The sequence below is a fragment of the Haliotis rufescens genome, unplaced genomic scaffold (genome assembly GCF_023055435.1).
Source record: "Haliotis rufescens isolate VD_foot unplaced genomic scaffold, xgHalRufe1.0.p SCAF_48, whole genome shotgun sequence".
NCBI classification, from domain to species: Eukaryota; Metazoa; Mollusca; class Gastropoda; order Lepetellida; family Haliotidae; genus Haliotis; species Haliotis rufescens.
In genome coordinates, this window is record NW_025964201.1 from 2,224,405 (window position 1) to 2,242,155 (window position 17,751).

The 17,751-nt window shown below is 47.9% G+C and overlaps 3 protein-coding genes across 6 annotated transcripts in view; 1 reads left to right on the forward strand and 2 right to left on the reverse strand.

The window, feature by feature from the left end:
* Positions 1 to 266: 266 nt before the first annotated feature.
* Positions 267 to 17,751, forward strand: part of LOC124112365 (beta-1,4-galactosyltransferase galt-1-like) — a 49,331-nt gene continuing 31,846 nt past the window's right edge. The window contains exon 1 of one of the 4 annotated variants that reach the window (XM_046472440.2): positions 267 to 1,496. The gene's annotated coding sequence lies outside the window, so the exon portion shown is untranslated. The other 3 variants (XM_046472441.2, XM_046472442.2, XM_046472439.2) reach the window with 3 other exon arrangements.
* LOC125372791 (putative protein FAM47C) lies at positions 459 to 9,913 on the reverse strand. Its single transcript, XM_048383426.1, has 3 exons — positions 8,423 to 9,913; positions 861 to 1,242; positions 459 to 562 (listed from the first exon to the last, which is right to left on the reverse strand). The coding sequence occupies exons 1-3, from the start codon at positions 9,911 to 9,913 to the stop codon at positions 459 to 461; spliced, it is 1,977 nt and encodes a 658-aa protein (XP_048239383.1).
* On the reverse strand, positions 15,744 to 17,497 carry LOC125372792 (extensin-like). Its single transcript, XM_048383427.1, has 2 exons — positions 16,680 to 17,497; positions 15,744 to 16,362 (listed from the first exon to the last, which is right to left on the reverse strand). The coding sequence occupies exons 1-2, from the start codon at positions 17,495 to 17,497 to the stop codon at positions 15,744 to 15,746; spliced, it is 1,437 nt and encodes a 478-aa protein (XP_048239384.1).

Sequence of the window (17,751 nt, forward strand, 5' to 3'; positions counted from 1 at the left end):
TAAACACTGATTCAAGCTCATTAAAATGATCAAGGATATAAACACTGTTACCCGCTTGACAATGATCAAGGATATAAACACTGTACGTGTATCACCCACATTACATTGTGATCAAGGATATAAAAACTGTCACCCACATGACAATGATCAAGGATATAAACACAGTATATACCCTCTGACAACTGGAACAAGGAGTGACTAATTATAGATGAGGCGATTCTAGAAGTCACTCATGACAATGAGGAGAGACGGACTGCTGGAGTCTGGTGAATGAGCGAGTGAAGAAACAGAGAAACAGTTTGAACGACTGAAGGCTGGCGCTCGGAGCTGGAGGAATCAGGGCCTAGAACTGATTGAAGGGAACAGAGTGGTGATTGCTGCCATTGATGCGATTTGAACGGCAGATGTGTCCCGATCAGCACATGACTAAAGAAACATGGAAGCAGTAATCATGATGGCTAATCAATAGCAGACGGCAGAAGACGAAGCAGTCCCCATCCCTGACTCAGGCTCCGTCTCCCTCCCGCCATGGACTCTGCTCCATCCTCCCTGCCAGCCATGCCTGATAGTGAGCGGTCTAAGAATGGCAGAATGTATTGAACTGGTGCCGAGCCGCGATGGCAGACGGACATACATTATGAGGATAAGCCATGATGGTTCAAGTGAATCGTGATCCGTGATGCATGTTATTGTTCGGATACCATGTGTGTTTGTGCCGAAGTGTACAGAAGACTATCCTGACTGCCTTACTGACTGGTTCTGCTTGAGTGAACGCAGTGAGCGAGCCATATTGTGTGCACTGCCTTCTAAACAGCTCACTGAATTAGCAGATTGTGGTTTGGGTTTACTTGCCACTGTACCTAATGTGTCACTTGCATATCTTGTGACAGTGGCTATACAGATCAATGAGAATTTGTTGGTAATCTTGTTCTGAGGATGGGGAGATCGTGTGGACGTCCAGTTCCATTCATACATCAAGCAGTGCCGCGTCTTGTGCAGGAGACAATGGAACAGCCTGGGCAACACAGCACTGACAAGCATGGGAACAAAAGCCAGTCTCCCCAACACAATTAGGCAGTGAGAATTAAACAGGGCCTGCATGATCAGTGACGATGTTGTGTACACTGTTTCTATAGAAGCTGTCACTGCCGCCGATGCTGTCATGCTGCTGCTGTGTCGGGGGTCAGCCGTCATCCGTTGTGAGAGGGGGAACTGGCAGCCTCTGTTGTGCCACAACCCAATCTGATCATCATGTCATGAATTTAGGATTCTGGAGTTGTGTGTGACGGACAGTTCCACGGTGCTGGTGTACATTGAGTCATTATCTCTGTGGTGTCAACTTGAATCCCAGCAATAGCAGGATCTGTTACCCCTACACGGCGATGCTGGCAATCAGTGGTGAACACGTACAGTCAGCTGATCGCCACTAGGATGCAGAAATCTATAACAGTGATGCAGGAACACTGATGGCAGTACCACCATCAACTCAACAAGAGGTAAGTGCTGCCTTCTAGGTTTTTTTGTTTGTTTGTTGTTTAACGCCGCAATATTCCAGCTATATGGCGGCAGTCTGTAAGTAATTGAATCTGGACAAGACAACCCAGTGATTGACAACATGAGCATCGATCCACACAACTGGGATCGTAACATGCATCAACCAAGTCAGCGAGTCTGACCACCCGATCCTGTTAGTTGCCTCTTACGAAAAGCATTATAAGTCGCCTTTTTACGGCAAGCATGGGTTTCTGAAGATCAATTCCATCCCGGATCTTCATGGGCCCTATGTATTTTCAAAAAGTAATATTTACTTTATTTCGTTCTAACTGGGTCTGATACTTCCTGGGCTTGCATTACCTTACCACATATCAGGAAGCTAAATCTCACTGCACACAACTATTAAAGAAACAGGACCATGGAGGATTTCAGGCAAAATTGTTGCAACTTGAGCATCTCGATACACATCTGTGGTATCCTGACTCATTCTGCAATATGTATCAATACCTGAAGTAAGCGAGACATGACACCCAGGAGCCTACATATTGTTAAGCATACAGACATAAGCATGGAAGTCAAGCAGCCCTCACCTCAGCCTAATGTTACAGGTTTAATATCTAGTGTCCCTAGACGCATAGTTTGTTGGTTGTTTCTTGACGCACTCAGTAATATTTCAGCTACATGACAGTGGTCTGTAACTAATCAAGTCTGGACCAGACAATCCAGTGATTGACATCATAAGCATTGATCTATGCAATTGGGATACGATGACATGCATCAACCAAGTCAGCGAGCCTGACCATCCAATTCCGTTAGTCGCCTCTTACGACAAGCATAGTCATCTTTTACGGCAAGCATGGGTTGCTGAAGACCTTTTCTACACAGATCTTCACGGGTGCCCTAGACTCACAGACTTGGTACAACAAGTGCAGTCATGAAGGACCTATGGAACCCTTTGGGGTTTGAAAACGGTTACATATTATGCAAGACTTTACTGTTAAAGGGGATAATGGATAATGTAAAGTACGATTTATTTTCGTATTATAATTTGTAGTTTGCAGTAGCCGATTCTGCTGAAAACATGTTCTGAAAGGACCCTCAGAAGTGAGTGTTATGAACGCTGTCCCAACTGTATCCATCACTCACAGAGGGCACACGACATGCAGCACATCACCGTGCAGTGAGAACACTTATATCTCACCGGTGTAGTAAATATGCTGTCTGAGGATGCATGTCCTATAACACTTCACTTCAAGCTACAACAACAGGTTCACTTGTATTTTCTATGGCAAATATGTTGTAAGCATATTCTAATAGAAAAATCGTTTATAAACAAAATAATCTTTTTGTTATGTAAAAAGTGATTCCTGTTTCCTTCAGAGAGCTGCAACATACTGCAATGACTGTGTAGAACTATTCCTGGCTGTGTATGTTTGGCGGCACCTTCATTTTCAGAGATGAATTCCTGTCTAGGTTTATTCTGATGTATCAATATTCAGATGACTTCTATGTAGCAAATTCCTCTTTGTCAAAGAATCGGAGAAGAACAATTAAAACTAAAATAACTTATCTTGCCCCTTTAAATATGACACACATGACATAACTCCCAGTCATATAACACTCCGATTACCAGGAAGTTGTCCTGACACTGACAGTGAGAAGCTTACCTACACTGAACACAACACTACACCCTCGGGCTCGGTGTACGAAATAACAAGCCCCCGTGAAGATCCGGGGTAGAATTGGCCTCCACCAAAAACATGCTTGTGTCCCCCGTGAAGATCCAGGTAAGAATTGGCCCCCAGCAATCCATGCTTGTCTCCCCCGTGAAGATCCAGGTTAGAATTGGCCTCAACCAATACATGCTTGTCACAAGAGGCAACGGGATCGGTAGGTCGACTCGCTGACTTGGTTGATGCATGTCATCATGTCCCAACTGCGTAAATTGATGCTCATGATGTGAATCACTAGATTGTCTGGTTCAGACTCGATGACACACAGACTGCCATCACATAGCTTAAGTATTGCTCAAGTGTGACGTTAAACAACAAACAAACAATAATATCAAGCTATAATCCCCTGCCTGCAGCCAACGTCCTGACTATGTGGCAAAATGGGAGGTGTGCTAGTCAGATCTGTCTGTGAGTGAGTGAGTGAGTGAGTGAGTGAGTGAGTGAGTGAGTGAGTGAGTGATCGAGCGGGGTTAATTTCATGTAGTTGTTTCCAACTATAAACATTGGTCCCTATTCTACCTAGACTCCCCATGGTGTTGTCATCCAATCAGTGGGTAAATGTGTTGTGGTGTCATTTCCCGTGCAGCTTCATCTGTGATGTACTTTCTGATGAGCCGCATGACTGCCGACAACAAGTATCTAATCTGCTGCTAGTGATCATCAATCACTGTAAGGTTCTTGGGTACAGTGGGTAACTGTCAGTCAGGCAACTATTAATATCAATCAATAGATCAAGAAAATGTCAAGATTACTAACGAGAACCTTGACTTACCTTTGAAAAAAACCAAAAATCACTTGTATGAGCAATGACCTCAGTTGAACTGTGTTTGTTATGATCTGTGAGATGAAACCACGAGAGAGTTCACTGGATAACAAACTGCGGGTAGGTTGCTTTAAAATCAACTTTCTTTTATTGGTCACTAACAAATAATTTGTCTTCTTAATCTATTTTAAAGACATATTTCACAGCCGGGAGAACAGGTCGCCCTGAAGTATCTTATTGTAGCCTTGCCCAATATCGATGGAATGTCGACAGAAGTGGAAATATTTGTTAAACGATTGCTGCAGTAACTCTAGCCAGGGCTGACCCGGATAGGAGATTTAGGGAAAGTGAAAAGCCCAACACAGACCCAATAATCAAACTGCATCCACGTACAGAGGAGGGTCTAGACTACAGCGTGTAGACACGGAATAACCAAGGTAGATTGGATTAAGTGCTGCCACATAGGGCTCTCTGTGGACGGTGTTGCAGCAGGGTGTACAGCGTTTATATGTCGCTGGTTTTTATGTTGATAGGATACATCACTTTGAAAGTGATAAGGATGATAGTATGATGTGTTTACATTTCAGACATATTAAATAGAAAGTGTATTTCTAACACAGGAGTGGTGTGAACTGGGCACAATAATGTCCTGAAGAGTACTTCTGGGTTGTCATGGTGTCCATGTGGGAGGAAACTGCCACAAGTCACAGATGTTAACACTTTGTGAAACCAACGAGCAGGGTAGTGGTGACAGCATGATAATGTAGGTTAATGTGGCAATAGTAGATCCTGGCACAGATAAGGGAGACAACTATTGTACAGTCGAATACAATGTGTACAATACTGAGTGAGTGAGTGAGTGAGTCCATCCATCCCCCAACCCCAGTGTTAGTCAGCTGTTCAAAGCAAGGGGTGCTGCCCCCCCCCCCCCCCCCCCCCACTACCTCAGGGAGGATGCTGAGGGAAGTCATTCTATTAATTCCCCACTGGACAAATCCTGTCAGGAAATGCCAACCAATGCAAAAGAATACAAGACTCTGTGCATTCTAAATTTAAAGCACCTCCGACTAAACAAACGCTAATCCATCCATTTCTGTAAGTTCAAACATCACTGATGGTTCAAGCCCACACCAATCAATATATTTTCTCCATGACATCTTGTTAACTGTTACATTAATATTTGATAAGTAATGATCTTTAGCCTCATGAATAAAAAAACAGCTCCGATCAATAAATGAGTGTATAGAGTTTCACACAGCTTCTCCAGTGTGATACCTGCAGTACCGAACGCTGTGGCAGGCTGATTGTCAGCCCCGACCCCCGTCCCCCGACCCCCGACCCCCGACCCCTCTACCCAACATGGAGATAAAAACATAAATCATTGGTTCTCCAACAATCTTCAGATATTTGCTTCTATAATTGTGTCAAGATCAGGGCCTCATTTCACATAGCAATCGTAGCACTAACATGATTGTAACTTGCACAATTTAACACAGACAATCAAAGTGCCACGATGGCTTTGTGTAGCAGGGTCCAAGTTCACATCAGAAAGCAAATTTCTTACGTTTTCATCTTAACATCTGACAAAGTGAATTATTATTTTCACTCCACCTTGTGCTTGTCGCAGGTAATATGATGGTCATATGATGGTAATATGATGGTAATATGATGGTGATATGATGGTAACATGATGGTAACATGATGGTAATACGATGGTAATATGATGGTAATGATGGTAAAATATATGATGGTAATATGACGGTAATACAACGGTAATATGACGGTAAAATATATGATGGTTATATGATGGTAATATGATGGTAATATGACAGTTATATGATGGTAATATGACGGTAATATGACAGCAACATGATGGTAAAATATATGATGGAAATATGATAGTAATATGATGGTAATATAACGGTATTATGATGGTAATACCATGGTAAGATGATGGTAAAACAACGGTAATATGATGGAAATAAGACAGTAAAATTTAATATGACTTTAATTTGACAGTAATATGATGGTTATATGATGGTAAGGTTTGAAGCAAGATGTTATTTTCATCCTGCACTTTGTGAACTCATCAGTGTAAACAGTCCAGCTACATCAGGCTACAGTAAAGTAGGAATCTAGGTTTGAAGTTAGTGAATAGTTTACATCAATATTCAGTGTGTACAGATTCCATTGCACACGATACGTATTGATGAACTTTTATTCACCATTAATATGCAATATTCATGTCATGTATTTTATTGTGGACCTACATTTCATGGATATCCTCACACACAGACTGTTTTATCCAGTGCACCTGCCTTGTGTTCACTTAATCAATTAATCTTTTGTTGGGATTATTAATATTCATACTGTATCATATATAATATTGGGGACTAGTATTTTGCCCGGGATAAATATAAGAAGCAATACAGAACTGGCAGGATGCAATTAGAGTCTGAAACACAAACAGTATGTAGAACATACTGACTTCTACACATTCCTGCCTACTCAGCTGTTTTCCTGTAAATGTCTTGTTTGTTTGTTGTTTAATCCGCATTCAGCAATATGACAGTGGTCTGTATATAATTTAGTCTGGACAAGACAATCCAGTGATTGACATCATGAGCATCAATCCACGCAATTGGGATACAATGACATGCATCAACTAAGTCGGCGAGTCTGCCCACCCGATCCCGTAAGTCGCCTCTTACGACAAGCATAGTCGCCTTTTACAGCAAGCATGGGTTGGTGAAGACCTATTCTACCCTGGATCTTCACGGGTCTCCTGGAGATGTCACAATGTGGCCTGACGAGGCAGCTCCACCACAGCAGCATGTTATCTGGTCTCATATCTCCTCACTGATGTTAAGGCAGGTTATACCATAGACTAGATTTTATATCCTCATAACGTCTCACTGATGTTAAAACAAGGTTATATTATCATATCTCCTCGCTGATGACAAGGCAGGGTTTATATTCTCACATCTCACCGATGACAAGGCAGGGTTCATATTCTCACATTTCACTGATGACAAGGCAGGGTTCATATTCTCACATCTCACTGATGACAAGGCAGGGTTCATATTTTCACATCTCACTGATGACAAGGCAGGGTTCATATTCTCACATCTCACTGATGACAAGGCAGGGTTTATATTCTCACATTTCACTGATGACAAGGCAGGGTTTATATTTTCACATTTCACTGATGACAAGGCAGGGTTTATATTTTCACATCTCACTGATGACAAGGCAGGCTTTATATTTTCACATCTCACTGATGACAAGGCAGGGTTTATATTCTCACATCTCACTGATGACAAGGCAGGGTTTATATTTTCACATCTCACTGATGACAAGGCAGGCTTTATATTCTCACATCTCACTGATGACAAGGCAGGGTTTATATTCTCACATCTCACTGATGACAAGGCAGGGTTCATATTCTCACATCTCACTGATGACAAGGCAGGGTTTATATTCTCACATCTCACTGATGACAAGGCAGGGTTTATATTCTCACATCTCACTGATGACAAGGTAGGGTTTATATTCTCACATTTCACTGATGTTAAAGCATGGTTTATATTATGTCTCCTCACTGATCTTGAGGCAGGTTATACCATAGACTAGGGTTAATATTCTGGTAACATCTCACTGATGACAAGGCAGGCTTTATATTTTCACATCTCACTGATGACAAGGCAGGGTTTATATTCTCACATCTCACTGATGACAAGGCAGGGTTTATATTTTCACATCTCACTGATGACAAGGCAGGCTTTATATTCTCACATCTCACTGATGACAAGGCAGGGTTTATATTCTCACATCTCACTGATGACAAGGCAGGGTTCATATTCTCACATCTCACTGATGACAAGGCAGGGTTTATATTCTCACATCTCACTGATGACAAGGCAGGGTTTATATTCTCACATCTCACTGATGACAAGGCAGGGTTTATATTCTCACATTTCACTGATGTTAAAGCATGGTTTATATTATGTCTCCTCACTGATCTTGAGGCAGGTTATACCATAGACTAGGGTTAATATTCTGGTAACATCTCACTGATGTTAAGGCAGGTTATACCATAGACTAGGGTTAATATTCTGGTAACATCTCACTGATGTTAAGGCAGGTTATACCTTAGACTAGGGTTAATATTCTGGTAACATCTCACTGATGTTAAGGCAGGTTATACCATAGACTAGGGTTAATATTCTGGTAACATCTCACTGATGTTAAGGCAGGTTATACCATAGACTAGGGTTAATATTCTGGTAACATCTGACTGATGTTGAGGCAGGTTATACCATAGACAAGGGTTTATATTCTCGTAACGTCTCACTGATGTTGAGGCAATGTCTACAGACTGCCGTTGTATGGCAGGAGTACTGCTGTGTGGTGACAGGCAACAAACCCATACTTTGTCACTGTGCAGGTGATGGGTGTAGGTAGTGGGTGTAGGTGGTGGGTGTAGGTGGTGGGTGCAGGTGATGGGTGTAGGTGGTGGGTGTAGGTGGTGGGTGTAGGTGGTGGGTGTAGGATTGGTGCAGGTGGTGGGTGTAGGTGGTGGGTGTAGGTGATGGGTGTAGGTAGTGGGTGTAGGTGGTGGGTGGAGGTGATGGGTGCAGGTGATGGGTGCAGGTGGTGGGTGCAGGTGGTGGGTGTAGGTGGTGGGTGTAGGTAGTGGGTGTAGGTAGTGGGTGTAGGTGGTGGGTGCAGGTGATGGGTGCAGGTGATGGGTGCAGGTGGTGGGTGGAGGTGGTGGGTGCAGGTGATGGGTGCAGGTGGTGGGTGGAGGTGGTGGGTGCAGGTGATGGGTGTAGGTGGTGGGTGTAGGTGGTGGGTGTAGGTGATGGGTGCAGGTGATGGGTGTAGATGGTGAGTGTAGGTGATGGGTGTAGGTGGTGGGTGTAGGTGGTTGGTGCAGGTGGTGGGTGTAGGTGGTGGGTGCAGGTGGTGGGTGCAGGTGATGGGTGTAGGTGGTGGGTGCAGGTGGTGGGTGCAGGTGATGGGTGCAGGTGATGGGTGCAGGTGGTGGGTGGAGGTGGTGGGTGTAGGTGATGGGTGCAGGTGATGGGTGTAGGTGGTTGGTGCAGGTGGTGGGTGTAGGTGGTGGGTGCAGGTGGTGGGTGCAGGTGATGGGTGTAGGTGGTGGGTGCAGGTGGTGGGTGGAGGTGATGGGTGCAGGTGATGGGTGCAGGTGGTGGGTGGAGGTGGTGGGTGCAGGTGATGGGTGTAGGTAGTGGGTGCAGGTGGTGGGTGCAGGTGATGGGTGTAGGTGGTGGGTGCAGGTGGTGGGTGTAGGTGGTGCAGGTGGTGGGTGCAGGTGATGGGTGTAGGTGGTGGGTGCAGGTGGTGGGTGTAGGTGGTTGGTGTAGGTGGTGGGTGCAGGTGATGGGTGTAGGTGGTGGGTGCAGGTGGTGGGTGCAGGTGATGGGTGCAGGTGATGGGTGCAGGTGGTGGGTGGAGGTGGTGGGTGTAGGTGATGGGTGCAGGTGATGGGTGTAGGTGGTTGGTGCAGGTGGTGGGTGTAGGTGGTGGGTGCAGGTGGTGGGTGCAGGTGATGGGTGTAGGTGGTGGGTGCAGGTGGTGGGTGGAGGTGATGGGTGCAGGTGATGGGTGCAGGTGGTGGGTGGAGGTGGTGGGTGCAGGTGATGGGTGTAGGTAGTGGGTGCAGGTGGTGGGTGCAGGTGATGGGTGTAGGTGGTGGGTGCAGGTGGTGGGTGTAGGTGGTTGGTGTAGGTGGTGGGTGCAGGTGATGGGTGTAGGTGGTGGGTGCAGGTGGTGGGTGCAGGTAGTGGGTGCAGGTGATGGGTGCAGGTGATTGGTGTAGGTGGTGGGTGTAGGTTGGTGTAGGTGGTGGGTGTTGGTGGTGGGTGCAGGTGGTGGGTGTTATCGAGGGGTAGGACATGCTTGCTCTTTTCACACATGGCATCAAATATTTTCAGTGATCCATTCATATAATTGTTACCACTATTTTGCCTTTTACACCCAGTGGAATCTGTTTTGGCAGATAATTGAGACCGGTTATTCTCCAGTGTTGACATTTTATATTTCCTTGACATTACAGTTAATGAACTCACAATGTGTGTGACAGTCATTTGACCACCGACCCTTGAGATGAATGAGGCAATGATTGTCATATTGTATATATATATATATTCCAGGTACTTTCCATCTGATTCCTTCCTAACATGTCCACACACATTTACACCATGAGGAACTACACATACCTGTTGACATTTATCTCCACTGAACAAGCCCATCTCTTCAAACGCCTTCAATATCAAGTGTATTTGCAACAAATGTCAAACTTAAAGCTCACATGAGACAAGCTTTTTATTTCATGATTCTTCCATGAATTATACTACAAATGGAACTCTCTGCACAATGTAGCTTTATTCAAGCAACGCCGTTCAGGGCTCATGTGTCAAAAGCAGAAAGGAAAAAAAAATGTATTAAGTGCAATAATTTTGGGTGTGACATCCACAATGTTCTGTGACATTATTAAGTGGCAAGTGAAGTCAGCCATTACTTGTGTTTGTGGATAAACTCCACTGCAATACTGATACCGAATACACTGGAGCTCTACAAGTGTCAGATTTACTCAGTTGATCTTAGAGAGGAGCAGAGCTAGTCCATATGTACGTGAGACAGTTAGCTTCCTTGTGAGTAATGCTACATTGCTGTAGCAGCTATAGTCCTCATATACAGCAGGGATTAGTACGTAAGTCCCCACATATATCCGGGGTGGGAAACTCACCCCGGCCTGCTGCTGACATTGTTTCATCGGCTGTACAAACCAGCTGCCTCATGAAATATGAATGCATATCTCAATGAACATAACTTCTCCTTTTGAAAACTGAATCAATTTGTTTACTTGTGAAGTGAACATACATGCTCATGGTTAATTCAGCCCCGGGAACACCCAGGTCGGGAACCTGATGTTGGGAACACCGAGGCCATGGCTGTGACTGCATAGTAGGCACTCCAATCTCTCACTTGAACCAATGTATTTGTAGGAAGAAATACAATGTTTGTATGTCCCTTGTTTATAGCATTTACTATGTAAACTATTGGATGTATTTTTAGTCACAAAATGAAAATTAAATCACTGTGAAACAGACAAAAGTCACAGTGGTACAACACACTGCTCAGCAGAAACAGATCTGGAATTTCCGTGGTCGTTATGCAAATGAGCTATGTGAAAACAAGCATTAGCATAACTAGCCCCCTACAGTCTCAAGTGAAATGAACAAATCAAGAGACATCCACATGGGAAGCTGGACGACAATGCGCGGAGCCAGTCCCTGCTCTGATTGGTGCAGCCTCAATTGTCTGCTCCGGCGCTGGTGACATGGGGACCACACCATATAAAGTTAATGAAGAAGGAGTCCCTCCCTCTAAGTGGAGCGATGTCTTCAGCAGCATGTGCCGCTGATGTAGGTAATTGTGCTGTCCTAATATTGACAGGCTTCTTCCTGTACACGGCTGCTTGAGAATTATACCAGTGTACATTATTAATGAAGGAAATTTCAAGCCTGCTCCTGCCATCATATTCTCATAATCCCCAACCATGAGCGATCATCCAGTTGTTTGTGAGCTCCTAAACTCGATGGACTGATGCTAATGATAGAGAGTCCATGTTAAGTCCAGGTTGCAGAGCTTGACGAGGAAGATAGTATTGTGTTTTAACAGTGGGGGATTTCCAGACTAAAACGGGGGGAGGAGAGACCTGTGAGGCCTGTAGTGACAGCAGCTTCATCAATGTAAGTGAGCTTACTATTTCTTACATTGACGACAGATGAATTGTTACATTATACCAACCACTGATTAGGAAATAACTGTTTCTGTTAAAATAATGCTTTTTCTGTGACAACTTCACAGATATACTGTGAATGACTGTGAAATTATGAACTGAGAGAGAAGACAAGTATTTGAATTTTTTGTTAACAAAATGGTAAGTGCGTCAACATGCACCTCATACCACATGCATTTCAGGATTTATGTCCTCTCTCTGCCTGAAGCTGACAATTTCTAACAGGCTGTGACAGACAAACTTGAAGTGGACTTAAACAAGCAGAAAGCCTTCAACACAGGCATGTCTGGTTTATAGCCCTTATCAAGGCAGTAAACGTGCTACAATTTACTGTAATACAGAGACTGGGCCACACGCTCGGAGAGGGAGGGACAGTTCTGTCTGCCTCCTCCGACACAGCTCTGCCAACTTGGACAGTTGGAACACCTGTCTGGAGCTGACGTGGTCGGCAGCTAGGAGGTGGTTGTAGGGAATACCGGGAGGCCCGAGTCGGATGTAGTCACACCATCTACACGGAGTAACGGAGTACACCTCCTGAAGGTAGGGAGGACTCTACGCCTCTTTGAAATTTGTCCATTAATAGGAACAGAGAGATTTGATTTTTTTATTCATATTCTCATTAACCAAGTCTGTAAAGTATTTGTTTGTTTCTTTTCTTTTGAAAAAATGCATGTAAAAGTTTACATACTTTTTCATGAAAAATTTCAAAAAATATCTAAAAAATATTTTCTGCCACTATTTTCAAATATTTAAAAGTGTATAGAATATACAGTTTCAGTTGCAATTAAGCACCTGATCGATCTATTACCACATTAATAAATAACTCCTTTTGACAATGAGAGAATGAATCCTAACCTAAAAGTAACAGCAAAGAAATATTAATTTCTGTATTTGGTTGTGTCAGTGCAATTCAATCTAGTGTGGAACTGTGAAAAAACAACAACAGATTATAAATAGTTCCTGTATTGCAGTGAAACAAAATGAAATCTATTTCCATATGCAACTAATTCAGACAGAAGTGGTTTGCCAAGCACCATTAGAATGAACATAACTCAGTTAAATATTAATACTGGCCAAATGGCAGATCAATAGAAGTGAAACTATATCACATTGGAAGCGGCATCCTGTTGTCCCTCTACTCCAGCCCACTCCGCGGTTGTCAACATACCCAGTGTGTCTTACCTACAGCACCAGAACTAACAGAGAATCATAATACATTGAGACAGAGGGCACCTGTTTGGGGTGGAGGGACAGAGTGAGGGGGGCACCTGTTTGGGGTGGAGGGACCTAGTGACGGGGCACCTGTTTGGGGTGGAGGGACAGAGAGAGGGGGCACCTGTTTGGGGTGGAGGGACAGAGTGAGGGGGCACCTGTTTGGGGTGGAGGGACCTAGTGACGGGGCACCTGTTTGGGGTGGAGGGACAGAGAGAGGGGGCACCTGTTTGGGGTGGAGGGACAGAGTGAGGGGGCACCTGTTTGGGGTGGAGGGTCAGAGTGAGAGTGAGGGGGGCACCTGTTTGGTGTGGAGGGACAGAGTGAGAGTGAGGGGGAAACTTTTTAGGATGAAGGGACAGAGTGAGGGGGCACCTGTTTGGGATGGAAGGACAGAATGGGGGGCACCTGTTTGGGACGGAGGGACAGAATGAAGGGGCACCTGTTTGGGATGGAGGGACAGAGTGAGAGAGTGGGGGCACCTGTTTGGGGTGGAGGGACAGAATTAGAGTGAGGGTGCACCTGTTTGGGATGGAGGGACAGAGTGAGGGGGCACCTGTTTGGGGTGGAGGGACAGAGTGAGGGGGGCACCTGTTTGGGGTGGAGGGACCTAGTGACGGGGCACCTGTTTGGGGTGGAGGGACAGAGAGAGGGGGCACCTGTTTGGGGTGGAGGGACAGAGTGAGGGGGCACCTGTTTGGGGTGGAGGGTCAGAGAGAGGGGGCACCTGTTTGGGGTGGAGGGTCAGAGAGAGGGGGCACCTGTTTGGGGTGGAGGGACAGAGTGAGGGGGCACCTGTTTGGGGTGGAGGGTCAGAGTGAGAGTGAGGGGGGCACCTGTTTGGGGTGGAGGGACAGAGTGAGAGTGAGGGGGAAACTTTTTAGGATGAAGGGACAGAGTGAGGGGGCACCTGTTTGGGATGGAAGGACAGAATGGGGGGCACCTGTTTGGGATGGAGGGACAGAATGAAGGGGCACCTGTTTGGGATGGAGGAACAGAGTGAGAGAGTGGGGGCACCTGTTTGGGGTGGAGGGACAGAATTAGAGTGAGGGTGCACCTGTTTGGGGTGGAGGGACAGAGTGAGGGGGCACCTGTTTGGGGTGGAGGGTCAGAGTGAGAGTGAGGGGGGCACCTGTTTGGGGTGGAGGGACAGAGTGAGAGTGAGGGGGAAACTGTTTGGGATGAAGGGACAGACAGAGGGGGCACCTGTTTGGGATGGAGGGACAGAATGAGGGGGCACCTGTTTGGGATGGAGGGACAGAATGAGGGGGCACCTGTTTGGGATGGAGGGACAGAATGAGGAGGCACCTGTTTGGGATAGAGGGACAGAGTGAGGGGGCACCTGTGTTTGGGGTGGAGGGACAGAATGGGGGGCACCTGTTTGGGATGGAGGGACAGAATGAAGGGGCACCTGTTTGGGATGGAGGGACAGAGTGAGAGAGTGGGGGCACCTGTTTGGGGTGGAGGGACAGAATTAGAGTGAGGGTGCACCTGTTTGGGGTGGAGGGACAGAGTGAGGGGGCACCTGTTTGGGGTGGAGGGTCAGAGTGAGAGTGAGGGGGGCATCTGTTTGGGGTGGAGGGACAGAGTGAGAGTGAGGGGGAACTGTTTGGGATGAAGGGACAGACAGAGGGGGCACCTGTTTGGGATGGAGGGACAGAATGAGGGGGCACCTGTTTGGGATGGAGGGACAGAATGAGGGGGCACCTGTTTGGGATGGAGGGACAGAATGAGGAGGCACCTGTTTCGGATAGAGGGACAGAGTGAGGGGGCACCTGTGTTTGGGGTGGAGGGACAGAATGGGGGGCACCTGTTTGGGATGGAGGGACAGAATGAAGGGGCACCTGTTTGGGATGGAGGGACAGAGTGAGAGAGTGGGGGCACCTGTTTGGGGTGGAGGGACAGAATTAGAGTGAGGGTGCACCTGTTTGGGGTGGAGGGACAGAGTGAGGGGGCACCTGTTTGGGGTGGAGGGTCAGAGTGAGAGTGAGGGGGGCACCTGTTTGGGGTGGAGGGACAGAGTGAGAGTGAGGGGGAAACTGTTTGGGATGAAGGGACAGACAGAGGGGGCACCTGTTTGGGATGGAGGGACAGAATGAGGGGGCACCTGTTTGGGATGGAGGGACAGAATGAGGGGGCACCTGTTTGGGATGGAGGGACAGAATGAGGAGGCACCTGTTTGGGATAGAGGGACAGAGTGAGGGGGCACCTGTGTTTGGGGTGGAGGGACAGAGTGAGGGGGCACCTGTTTGGGATGGAGGGACAGAGTGAGGGGGTACCTGTTTGGGGTGGAGGGACAGAGTGAGGGGGCACCTGTTTGGGATGGAGGGACAGAGTGAGGGTGCACCCTATTTGGGGTGGAGGGACAGAGTGAGAGAGTGGGGGCACCTGTTTGGGGTGGAGGGACAGAATTAGGGTGAGGGGGAACCTGTTTGGGGTGGAGGGACAGAGTGAGAGTGAGGGGGCCCCTGTTTGGGGTGGAGGGACAGAGTGAGGGGGCACCTGTGTTTGGGGTGGAGGGACAGAGTGAGGGGGCACCTGTTTGGGATGGAGGGACAGAGTGAGAGTGAGGGGGCACCTGTTTGGGATGGAGGGACAGAGTGAGAGTGAGGGGCACCTGTTTGGGATGGAGGGACAGAGTGAGAGGAAGGGGGCACCTGTTTGGGGTGGAGGGACATTGTGAGGGGGCAGCTGTGTTTGGGGTGGAAGGTCAGAATGAGAGTGAGGGGGAATCTGTTGGGGGTTGAGGTAGAGAGTGAGAGTGTGGGGGCACCTGTTTGGGGTGGAGGGACGATGAGAGTGAGGGGGAACCTGTTTGGGGTGGAGGGACAGAGTGAGGGGGCACATGTTTAGGGTGAAGGGACAGAGTGAGAGAGGACCTGTTTGGGGTGGAGGGACACAGTGAGGGGGCAGGTGTTTGGGGTGGAGGGACAGAGTGAGAGTGAGGGGGCACCTGTTCGGGGTGGAGGGACACAGCGAGGGGGCACCTGTGTTTGGGGTGGAGGGACACAGCGAGGGGGCACCTGTGTTTGGGGTGGAGGGACAGAGTGAGGGGGCAGGTGTTTGGGACGGAGGTAGAGAGTGAGAGTGAGGGGGCACCTGTTTGGGATGGAGGGACAGAGTGAGAGTGAGGGGGCAGCTGTTTGGGGTGGAGGGACAGCGTGAGGGGGCAGCTGTGTTTGGGGTGGAGGGTCAGAATGAGAGTGAGGGGGAATCTGTTGGGGGTGGAGGTAGAGAGTGAGAGTGCAGTGGCACCTGTTTGGGGTGGAGGGACAGAATGAGGGGGCACCTGTTTGGGGTGGAGGGACAGAGTGAGAGTGCGGGGGCACCTGTTTGGGGTGGAAGGACAGAGTGAGAGTGAGGGGGAACCTGTTTGGGGTGGAGGGACACAGTGAGGGGGCACCTGTTTGGGGTGGAGGGACAGAGTGAGAGTGCGGGGGCACCTGTTTGGGGTGGAGGGACAGAGTGAGAGTGAGGGGGAACCTGTTTGGGGTTGAGGTAGAGAGTGAGAGTGCGGATGCACCTGTTTTGGGTGGAGGGACAGAGTGAGAGAGAGGGGGCACCTGTGTTTGGGGTGGAGGGTCAGAATGAGTGTGAGGGGGAACCTGTATGGGGGTGGAGGTAGAGAGTGAGAGTGCGGATGCACCTGTTTGGGGTGGAGGGACGATGAGAGTGAGGGGGAACCTGTTTGGGGTGGAGGGACAGAGTGAGGGGGCACATGTTTGGGGTGAAGGGACAGATTGAGTGTGAGGGGGCACCTGTTTGGGATGGAGGGACAGAGTGAGAGTGAACGGGCAGCTGTTTAGGGTGGAGGGACAGCGTGAGGGGGCAACTGTGTTTGGGGTGGAGGGTCAGAATAAGTGTGAGGGGGAACCTGTATGGGGGTGGGGGTGGAGGTAGAGAGTGAGAGTGCGGGGGCACCTTTTTGGGGTGGAGGGACAGAGTGAGAGGGAGGGAGAACCTGTTTGGGGTGGAGGGACACAGTGAGGGGGCACCTGTTTGGGGTGGAGGGACAGAGTGAGAGTGAGGGGGCACCTGTTTGGGGTGGAGGGACACAGCAAGGGGGCACCTGTGTTTGGGGTGGAGGGACACAGTGAGGGGGCAGGTGTTTGGGGTGGAGGTAGAGAGTGAGAGTGAGGGGGCACCTGTTTGGGATGGAGGGACAGAGTGAGAGTGAGGGGGCACCTGTTTGGGATGGAGGGACAGAGTGAGAGTGCGGGGGCACCTGTTTGGGGTTGGGGTAGAGAGTGAGAGTGTGGGGGCACCTGTTTGGGGTGGAGGGATGATGAGAGTGAGGGGGCACCTGTTTGGGGTGGAGGGACAGAGTGAGGGGGCACCTGTTTTGGGTGGAGGGTCAGAGTAAGGGGGCACCTGTTTGGGGTGGAGGGTCAGAGTCAGAGTAAGGGGCACATGTTTGAGGGGCAATTGAGGAGTGGCAGTGTAAATGAGGGGGTGGAGGTTCATGGTAATTATTCATATATTGCATCAGTGTCTTCAATCAGTAAAATATAACTTACTTGATGAAACTTCCATTCCAACATGTTACCTTGTAATGACCGTGCTGTACACACCTGGCACTGGATGCTCTCTGTGACTACATGGAACCTTTACATTTGCAATCTCATATTACATCAGCCTCAGCGTACACACATACAAATACTAATGTCTGATCACATATATTGACTGATAATCTTTTATGTCAGGGTGGGATCAATTTA